General features: G+C 32.4%; 1 protein-coding gene across 1 annotated transcript; it reads right to left on the reverse strand.

The window, feature by feature from the left end:
• Nucleotides 1-5,127: 5,127 nt before the first annotated feature.
• Nucleotides 5,128-5,969, reverse strand: LOC131647370 (late embryogenesis abundant protein 2-like). Its single transcript, XM_058917269.1, has 3 exons — nucleotides 5,839-5,969; nucleotides 5,504-5,572; nucleotides 5,128-5,381 (listed from the first exon to the last, which is right to left on the reverse strand). The coding sequence occupies exons 1-3, from the start codon at nucleotides 5,890-5,892 to the stop codon at nucleotides 5,310-5,312; spliced, it is 195 nt and encodes a 64-aa protein (XP_058773252.1). The 5' UTR covers nucleotides 5,893-5,969; the 3' UTR covers nucleotides 5,128-5,309.
• Nucleotides 5,970-10,395: the final 4,426 nt, after the last annotated feature.

The raw sequence follows: 10,395 nt of genomic DNA on the forward strand, positions 1-10,395 counted from the left end.
TATATTGAGCCATGTTAGATGCTTTGGAGCCATTGATTCACTGATTTTCCTTTGAATAAGTTAAACCCTAGTTTTAGAGCCTTGCATAGGAGAGTGTGTTCTGGAGCTTTGTGTATTGATTTGAATTTGTATAAGAGAAATTGTATGGGCAAATTTTGGGGTATGACAATGTCTTTAGATGATTTATATTTGAAAGTAAAATGTCTCATAGTAAACAATAATGACTCATGACATTGGCATAAAAGGGCAGTCCATATTCATATGGAACATTTAAATGAATTAGCCAAACATGATGTAGTCATTGGTTAACCCAAGATAAAGTTTGTCAAATATAACTTATGCAATCCGTGTTAAAAAGGAAAACAATCCAAACCAACTTTCAAGCCAAAGAATGTGGTATCAACAACAAGTCCACTTCAGTTGTCGCACATGCACTTGTTTGGTCCATGAAGAACGAGAATCTTCGGAGATAATGTATATGCCTTAGTTATTGTTAATGATTTTTTTGGATATTCTTGGACTTTGTTTCTTGTGCAAAAAAGTGATGCTTTAAAACCATTTAAGAAGTATGTAAATCAAATTCAAAATGAAAAACCATCAAAGATCACATCAATTAGAAGTGACCATGGTGGGGAGTTCCAAAATGCATCATTTGAATAATTTTGTGAAGAACGTGCTATCTTTCATAATTTTAAAGCACCAAAGACTCCAAAACAAAATAGAGTGGCAGAAAGAATGAATATACCCTTAGTATAACTTGCAAGAACAATGCTTAGCGATTGAAGTCTACCTAATTATTTTTAGGCAGATGCGTTTAGCACGACATGTTATGTAAGTAATCAGGTGATTATAAGACCAATTTTGAAAAAGACTCCATATGACATCTTCAAAGGAAGAGAGCCAAACATTGCCCACTTTCATATATTTGGATGCAATTGTTTTGTCATCAACAATTACAAATACAATCTCAGTAAGTTTGACTAGAAATTCGGCGAAGGTATATTGGTTACTCCCTCACTAGTAAAGCTTTTAGAATTTATAATAAACTAACTTTAACTATTGAAGAATCTATACATGTTTCCTTTGATGAATCTAACACCTCTAAGGAAGATATAGTTGTTTGTGATGATGATGATGACATTTTATAAATATCTTGGGATGAATTTACCAAAGATAACAATGTGAATCAACCGAAACACCAACAAGAAGTTTCACAACAAGAGACAAATCAAAGTGATCATCCTCAAGAATGGAGAACCTGTCGTGATCATCCAATTGACAAAGTAATTGGTGACATAATCAAAGGAGTTTCAACAAGACTTAATCTCAAATATTCTTGCTTGAATATGGTTTTTGTTTCTCAAATAGAACCCTCCAAAATTGATGAAGCCTTAAGAGATAATAAATAGATAATTGTTATGCAAAGGGAATTAAATCAATTTGAGAGAAATCAAGTTTGAGAACTTGTTCCTAGGCCAAATGATAAACATATCATAGGTACCATATGGGTGTTTAAGAACAAACTTGACGAGAATGGTATAATTGTTTGAAACAAGGTAATATTGGTGACTCAAGGTTATAATCAAGAAGGAATCAACAATGAAGAAACTTTTGCTCTGGTTGCAAGGTTAGAAGTTATTCGTTTATTACTTGTTTATGCATGTTCATTAAAATTCCATCTTTTTTAAATGGACGTCAAAAGCTCCTTTTTTTAATGGATACATCAATGAGGAAGTCTATTTCAAATAACCTAACGGTTTTGAAGACTTCAAGAATCCTTCACATGTCTTTAAGTTGAAGAAAGATCTTTATAGCTTAAAGCAAGCACCAAGAGCATGGAATGATAGACTTAGAAACTTTCTATGCAAAAGAGGATTTGAAAAGGGTAAAGTTGATAAAAACCTTATTTATTAAGAAAATCAAAGATAACACTTTATTGGTTCAAGTCTACATTGACGACATCATATTTGGATCAACAAAAAAAGATCTATGTGAATAATTTTCATTAATGATGCGAGGAGAATTTGAGATTTATATGATGGGTAAAATGAACTACTTTCTTGGACTACAAATTAAGAAATTAAAGAATGTCATCTTCATCAGCCAATCCAAGTATTGCAAAGAATTTTTGAAAAGGTTTGATATGGACAATTGTAAATATATGGCTACTCCAATGGATTCTGGAACATATGTAGATCAAGATGAATTCAGTGTTTCAATTGATATCCCAAAATCTTAAGATGATTGGTTCATTACTATATTTGATTGCAAGCCGTCGTGACATTGTGTGTAGTGTTTGTCTTTGCGCATGCTTTCAAGCTAATCCAAAGGAATCTCATTTCACCTCCATAAAAGGGTCATAAGGTATCTCAAAGGAACAACAAATATCGGCTTATGGTATCCAAAAGGTAGTATATGTGATTTAGTTTGTTATTTTGACTCGGATTATCCAGATTGTAAAACTGGTCACAAAAGCACAAGTGGTACATGTCATATCCTAGGAAATGCATTAATATCATGGTCTTGTAAGAAATAAGCATGTGTTGCTCTTAGCACGACTGAAGCAGAAAATATCGCAGCAGGAAGTTGTTGTGCTCAAATTCTATGGCTCAAGGAACAACTACGTGATTATGGGCTCAATCTTGGATGTGTTCCTTTATGATGTGATAACACAAGTGCAATCAACATAACAAAGAATCTGGTCATGTACTCTCGAAGTAAACACATAGACATCCAAAATCATTTTCTTTGTAATCATGTACTTAAAGGAGATGTGGAAGTAACATTTGTGGATACTCATAATGAATTGGCAAACATTTTTAAAAACCTCTTTCTAAAGAACCATTCTTCAAGATTCAGAGAGAACTTGGAATTTTGAACGAACACGACATCTAAAAGATCCATCAATACCACCTATGATATTACATGAAGTATTCCAAGGTACACGAAATTTTCATTATAATTTGTCAATCATATCACTATATGAAATTATGTATGTTTATTTGTGATAATTATTTCCTTCTTGACTTATATGGTATCATTCATTTAAAATAAAATATTTTATATGTTTCCATAGATTATGGTTTATAAGTTATGGTCCATGATTTCTATATTGTTACCTTTACTTTCATCTTTTTTTTTCCTTCTTTTTGATAATGCCAAAGGGGGAGGAGAAAAGTATATTATTATATATGCTTGTACGCTTTGGTTTTCTTTTTTATTCACTAACTTTTATAGGAAATAAAACACGAAATAGATATCAAGTTTAGCGGGAGATTTTCAAGCATATGGTTATAAGAGTAAGGAGGAGTTTTTGTGAAATCGAGTATTTATAAAAATATCAATATTATGATTCTCAATTTTCATGGTTGTCGTCATCAAAAAGATGGAGAATGTGAAGAAAAGTTTTCAACATGTTTTAATGAATACAAACTAAACACTACCTTATCAAAGAAGGGGAAAAAGATCTATGAAGATATGACTTGGTTCACAAGATTTGGTTCATCATATTAGGTATATGAACTCCGTATCGTATACATTGTTTAGTGCTTAAAATATTTTGTATCATGCATTGGAAAATTAATTTTTCATGTTTAAACCATGTTAAATCACTTTCAAATATAGTATATTGACTTGGATAAATCAATAGATGTTGCATAAGGTTAGTTCAAATACTTAGACAATTTTTCAATTTTTCAAACAATTTATTTTTGGTAAATTGTGGCATTTTAAACCGTCGTAACAACATCTAAAAACTCCCACAATTCGTACCGATCTGAAACAGTATTTAAATGTGAAATTAGAAAAACATTGTGAACTTGTTAAATTAGGTTATTGTTTAAACCGACTTAAAAAGTCATGTACATAATTCAAAATTATGTCTTTTCATAAACCATTGTCATTCTAAACTATTGCAAACCTTCATAAAAATGTCTTAAACTTTTGCATTAATTCATAGAGGTTTCTTAGGATGTATTTAAGGCCAAACACCTTAGTTTTCATAACACCTCTTTCAATCAAAATTCTATAAAAATCTCTACATATTTTTCATTACAAATTTCCATACTTAGATTCTTTTTGAGAAAATTTTCATATCCTTCTAAAAGCATCATTGAGCACTTATAGAGTTTATGATATTGATATTTCATATTTGAAAGAGAAGAAGACTTTGGTCCTTTGGTTATGTCTTGTCCATTATACAAACTTTATTTTTATACAAATTATTGTTGTGTTACAAATTCCTAAGTATCAAGGATTGTTTGATATTAGGTGTGTTTACTTGTCATCCAGGATTGTTGGAGACAAGGTTACAAGAAAATGGATGATTATTTTCTTTTCCTTTGAAACAAGTTTCAAGAGGATTGTCTTTGATAACTTGTTCTTCTAACAATAATAAAATTCCTTACATGTGGTAAGGGGACTAGACATAATCTCGGATTGGAAGGGGAACTAGGATAATTTATTGGTGTTCCTTACTTTCTGCAGTTTACCGTTTTCATCGCCTAACATAATTAGAAAAGATATAACCAATATTCATAAAAACCGGATGTAGTTTTTTAAGTCCTAAGTCACCCCATCTTAGGCACACTCCGCACTTACAAAAGATGTTCTCGAAGTGATAAAGAATTGGGTGAATCCCCTTGTCAAAGGTGCAACGAATGCACAACGAGTAACACATAAGGAAGAGAAGAAGAAAGATTTTAAAGCGATGATAGTGATCCATCAATGTATGGATAGTGATAAGTTCAAAAAGGTTGGTGATTGCGAATCGTCGAAGAAAGCGTGAGAATTCTTGAAAAAGGAATATGTTGGAGTTGATAAAGCAAAGGTTGTGAGGTTACAAACTCACAAAGGCCAGCTTGAATTGATTCAAATGGAGGAAAAGTAGACAATCAACGATTACATGACACAAATTTCTCGATTGGTGAACCAAGTCTAGGCATGTGTTTTTTTAGTAGAATGTTGTATTGAAGATCTTGCATACTTTGACGGAAATATTTGACCTTAATAAGGAGTTAACAATAATATAATATGATGAATTTTCAGCCTAATTAGTAATAATTGTAAAATAAAAGAGAAGATGATTAAATATAAAATTCATTAATTAATAAGTAAAAACTACATCACATAGTCCTAAAGGACCGAAAGTGTCTTATTCACAAAACTCCTAAACCTAAAAAAATAATAAATCCCAAAAACTAAAAGAGATACCATTTTTTATCATATAATATTAAATGCTCTTTAACAATTTTTTTTAAAATAAGCTAATTAAAAATTGACAGATTCATAAATCATCAAATATAACTAGTTTATTTGTTGTGCATTGCATCCTTCACAGCATCAGTTGCTCCTTGTGCCTTTGCCTGCATTTGTTGACCAGTCTACACATAATAACAAAAAAAATATAATTAATAACATTTTTACATTCAATTCCTAAATTAAAGATGATAGATTCTATTTTATACAATATTATTAATTTTGAAATTAAGTCAAATTTTGTTACCTCTTGCATTGATTCCTTGGCAGATTGAGCAGTGTTGCTAGCTTTGTCCATCATGTTGCTAGCCTTCTCCTATTATCAACACAAAAATACATAAAATCAATATGTTAATATACAAAATTAAGAAAAATAATTAGCTTTAAATTTATTAAGAAATCAAATTAATAGATTTGCGAATCTTAGTAAAATAGATATTGTTAATTTGGATGTTAACACCAAGATTCAAATCCTAATTTTCAAGGTTCTATGGGTGAATTTCTAGTGTGGTTATTATTATTAATTTTTTTCTTGAAAAAATATCAAATTAAAGAGAATATATGAAAGAAGAGTATGAAAACCTGAGTTTGGCCCTTAGCCTGTCCAGCATTGTAGCTTGCCTTGTTGGAATCCATTTCCTTTGAATATGAAAGTGATTAACCGAATGAATTGAAGATTATAAGAAATAATTGAAGTGAAGATTGATGTTGTGATTGAGTTGATGATTAATGTTAAGATTGAATTATTTATATAGAGAAATTTTCCCTTAGATATTGCACTAGTTGCGCTTCATCTAACATTTTATTTGTGGTAGTGTTGTGCTATTTTTAAGGAGTGCGGAAAAAAAACTTCATTTACTATTTTAAGGTGCTTAGTGTTTGGTGACACTTTATCTACGACTTATACTCTGTATTAGGCATTTTTATTTTTATTTTGGATGAGTCATGTAAAAATGACATGTGTGTGGTCAGGCCCGGCCCTGTGCCTGTGCAAACAGTGCCACAACACAGGGCCTCACATGTACAAGGGCCTCAAAATAATATATTTGTTGCAATATTATCTAATGCACTTGAATTAGTTACTATTGTTCTAAGACAACTCATCATTTCAAAATAATGTCCATTCATTATTTGTTTCAATGGTTTAATTCTAGTATTAAAAATCGTTTTATGATTTCGTTTTTGTACACGTTTTAAATTTTTTCCAATTTATCACTGCAGTATTTTATTCATTGAAAGCATATCAAGAAAGCATTTAATATATTCAATTTATTTAATAGTGTAATCATTTTTTTAGAGAAAAATGGGTGATACATTTACGGTGTAATTTTACATTGTCACTATTTTATTTTAAAAGAAATGTTAATGACATGGCAAATGGATGATTTTTTATTGAATGACCGTTTAAAACTATTTCGAATAATACATATCCATTAAACCATTTTTTTTAAATAAAAGATTGTATATTATTATTTTATACGCTTATTTTATTTTTAGTTAAATTATTATAATTAAATAATAATAAATTAAATTATTAAAGGTGAATAAGTGAGATCTGACAGATTATTAAATTGTAAAAAAATAAAAAATTAAAGGTGAATAAGTTGTCGCGAGTTTAAATTCACACTATATTTGATGTCCCTATATTACTATCAATTAAGTTGGTTTAATTTTTTATTATATCATTTACTAATAAAAATTTTAAATCTAATATTTAATAAAAATTATAACAGGGCCTGCAATTTGTTTGGGCCGGCCCTGTGTGTGGTGAGTGTCTAATAGGGGTATATCATGGTTGTTTTAAAATTTGTTATGGAGTAAATGTGAACTAGAACAAATTTAAGTGTGTAAAAGTATTAATTACTTATGGATCATACTAAAAAGCTTCTTAAAGACACTGGTTAAAAAAGAGAACGAAAACGCATAAGCTTTGCATTGAAAATTATAAACTTTAACTTTAAAATAATTAAATACATAATATATTAACTCAAAAATTCAATATTTGTTTCTTTAAGAAGTGCTCTAGTGGTAGTCTTCATCATTTTTTTTATTTTCTTATTTATACTAAAATCGTGATTTAATTATAAATAATATTGGTGTAATTCAAAAGCACTTGAATAAAATGATAATAGTTTTTTCACGGTTTAATTAGATTTCATGCATACAAATTCAAAGATGATAACGCACAATGTTAAATTTTGAGATAAATTTTTATTCTCCATGGTAATTCTTCCCGACTCCAAGAATTATTATATGCGATTGCACCCAAATATTGTAAAAATAAAGATAAAAATAAATAGATTAAAGTTAACTTTATAGAAATATAGGCTACTCAAAAATTAATTTGTCTTAACCCTCTACTTTGGAAAAAGATTGAGAATTAGATTCAAATTCAAATATTGACTATAATACAACATACTAATAATTAACATAGCACATTTTATTTCAAGTTTGTTAAAGTTTGTGGATGTGCTCATTATTCTTAGATAAGGTCATATATTCCTCTCACAAGTTTGACATCTATTCTAAGGAGTGTATCTCAAGGGTTAAAAGTATTTTGCAAACAATGGTAGTACATGTATCTTAAAGGATGTTTATTCAATGAGATTAATTTTTTTTACCCTTACTTTTCTTATATACTCGTATTTTGGACACAATAAGAAAATATGGGATTGTGAAACGTTGATTACATCCCACATTTTTCCTCACTTAACTTGAACTTACATCTCACAAAATTTATTTCAAAGGTTCCAGATGGAGGGCTACCATGGGTAACGAGTACATTGGATGCAAGTGGATTTTCATAATCAAGCAAAATCTTGATGGGTCCCTAAATAAGTGCATAACTAGAATTGATGCCAAAGGATTTCACCAATGACTTGGATTTGATTTCACTATTCTCTCATGTGGTCAAACAAGTCAATATTTGTATTCTTCTTACTCTAGACATATTTATAAAGTGGCATATCACTCAATTAGCTATTAACAACTTCTTTCTCAATGACATTCTTGAAGAAGAAATCTATATGAATAAACCCTTAGATTTTGAACACTTAGATAAAAAAAACAAGTGTGCAAACTGAACCCTTATGATTTAAATAAAAAAACAAGTGTGCAAACCCAAGAAAAACTCAAGTTCAAAACTCAAATAAAAAACAAATCATGGTGTAATTCAAAAACTTCAAAGAAAATACACATTCTAAACTTTAAGGAGTATGATAATATTGAGTAATATAATATAAAATTCAAAATGAACAAGAGATAACATTCAACTAAATAGTGCATCAAAAGTGATAGAATCTTTCCATAAATAAAAATAAAGTGTTCTTAATCACTAAGTGTTTAGGTTAATATTGTTTACACTCAAAGCACATCATGATAATTAACACTACCATAAGTTTGACAAACCTCTAACATCCACACTTGAAACACATGCATATATAGATCAAAAGGTTTTTGATAAAATTTTAATGGAAATTTCTTTGGCTACCTCCCAACCTTCTAGTCCACCTCTGGTGAAAAACTCAAACTACCCCTGACTTCGGAAATGCATTTCCGAAATGCAAGAAAAAGGTGTTTTCGAAGATGCATCTCCGAAAGCGCTTTTTTATTTGAAAAAAATGTCTTATTTCGGAAGTTCATTTCCGAAAACAGCATTTCGGAAGTTCATTTCCGAAATACTGCGCGTTTTGCAGATTAAGCAAAGAGATTTTTCTGCAAACCACTTCCAAGCTACATCAAAGACTCCATCTACTTGCTCTACTACATTCAAAAGTCCTCCAATTTATTCAATCGGTAAGCATTTTGATTTTAAGATCTATGATTAAAATTTATATTAGGGTGTTTACAAATAGCAAAAAATGTATTAGGTTAGGTTTGTACTGATATTTAGGATGTTTAGAATGTGTAGACATAGGTTTGATTTAGGATTTTGGGGTCTGCCATTGGAGGTTGCAGAGAACTTCTGCGCAGGGGTGTTTCGGAAGTTCATTTCCGAAAACACCTCCATTCCCAGTTTCAGAAATGAACTTCCGAATTGTATCAGAAGTGCAATTTTTTTAGTTTTTTCTGTTGTCTTGCATATTAATCGATTTCAATTGTTTACAGGAACATGTCAGGCAACCAACCAGCACGCATCATACAGGGTAGAGAGACCCAGACTGCGTCGGCAAGACGCGAGCAGGCGGCGGCGCAGCTGGCGTCGACACAGGGACGGGGGCAGGGCCGGGGACGACGTGTGCGAGTTCCCATGGAGATGGGCGAGGGTACCTCTACATCTGGATCTAGGAGTAGGCTGGCTCGGGTATCTTCTTCCCGCCAGCGAGAGGAGGAAGAGGAGGAGGTGGCAGTGCCATACCACGAGGCGGAGGGAGTACCGGATGTTGACCCTCCACCCGGGGAGGAGGATGAGCAGGAGGACAGCTACCTGGGAGGGCCCATTGACACTTCCGTGCTGATATCCTACCGCGACCACGTCGCTCGGCGGATCTGGGAGGGAGAGGTATTGCTTGACTACATTATTTAACCGTTTATAATTTAGACGTTTATTCAATATTTTATTAACCGTCTATTTAACATACTTTTTTATTTGTTTTTTTGTAACAGGAGAGAGAGCCGTTGAAAATGGTGAACCATGCCCAAAAGATTTTCAGTCTGTTTAAACCGACTGTCGAGTGGTTTAACGACGCTGTGAGAGGTTCAGGGCTCAGTGGGCTCTACATGACGGGGTACACCACCATCAGCCACGGCATGCAGAAGGCTTTTGTGGAGCCGTGGCACAAGGAGACGTCTTCTTTCCACTTGCCGGTTGGGGAGATGACGATCACCTTGCATGATGTGTAGTGTCTTCTCCACCTACCGATCAGGGGTCCGCTGTTGACCCACTCCCGGATCCAGAGGGTCGAAGCCACTGAGTGGATGGCGCTCTATTTGGGTATGGAGCCCAAAGTTGCTGACTTTGAGTGCGCCACGACATCTGGGCCTCATATTCGGTTCACCACACTGAGTCGCTACTTCGAGCACCACCTGGTGGCGGCGGTCGAGGCTGAGGATGTGGGTGACGAGCTATTTACACATTATCACTGTGGCTGCGCTCTCCGGTGCTGGTACATGCATGTGGTAGGCGCTGCGATCTTTGTG

This window comes from Vicia villosa, linkage group LG2, assembly GCF_029867415.1.
Source record: "Vicia villosa cultivar HV-30 ecotype Madison, WI linkage group LG2, Vvil1.0, whole genome shotgun sequence".
Lineage (NCBI taxonomy): Eukaryota > Viridiplantae > Streptophyta > Magnoliopsida > Fabales > Fabaceae > Vicia > Vicia villosa.

Excerpts from the sequence above, each read along its gene's own strand:
- LOC131647370 (XM_058917269.1), bottom strand. The coding sequence starts at position 5,892 with ATGGATTCCAACAAGGCAAGCTACAATGCTGGACAGGCTAAGGGCCAA. Across the intron at positions 5,573-5,838 it reads AGGCTAAGGGCCAAACTCAG|GAGAAGGCTAGCAACATGAT; the intron begins GTTTTCATACTC and ends TGTTGATAATAG. Across the intron at positions 5,382-5,503 it reads CCAAGGAATCAATGCAAGAG|ACTGGTCAACAAATGCAGGC; the intron begins GTAACAAAATTT and ends TATTATGTGTAG.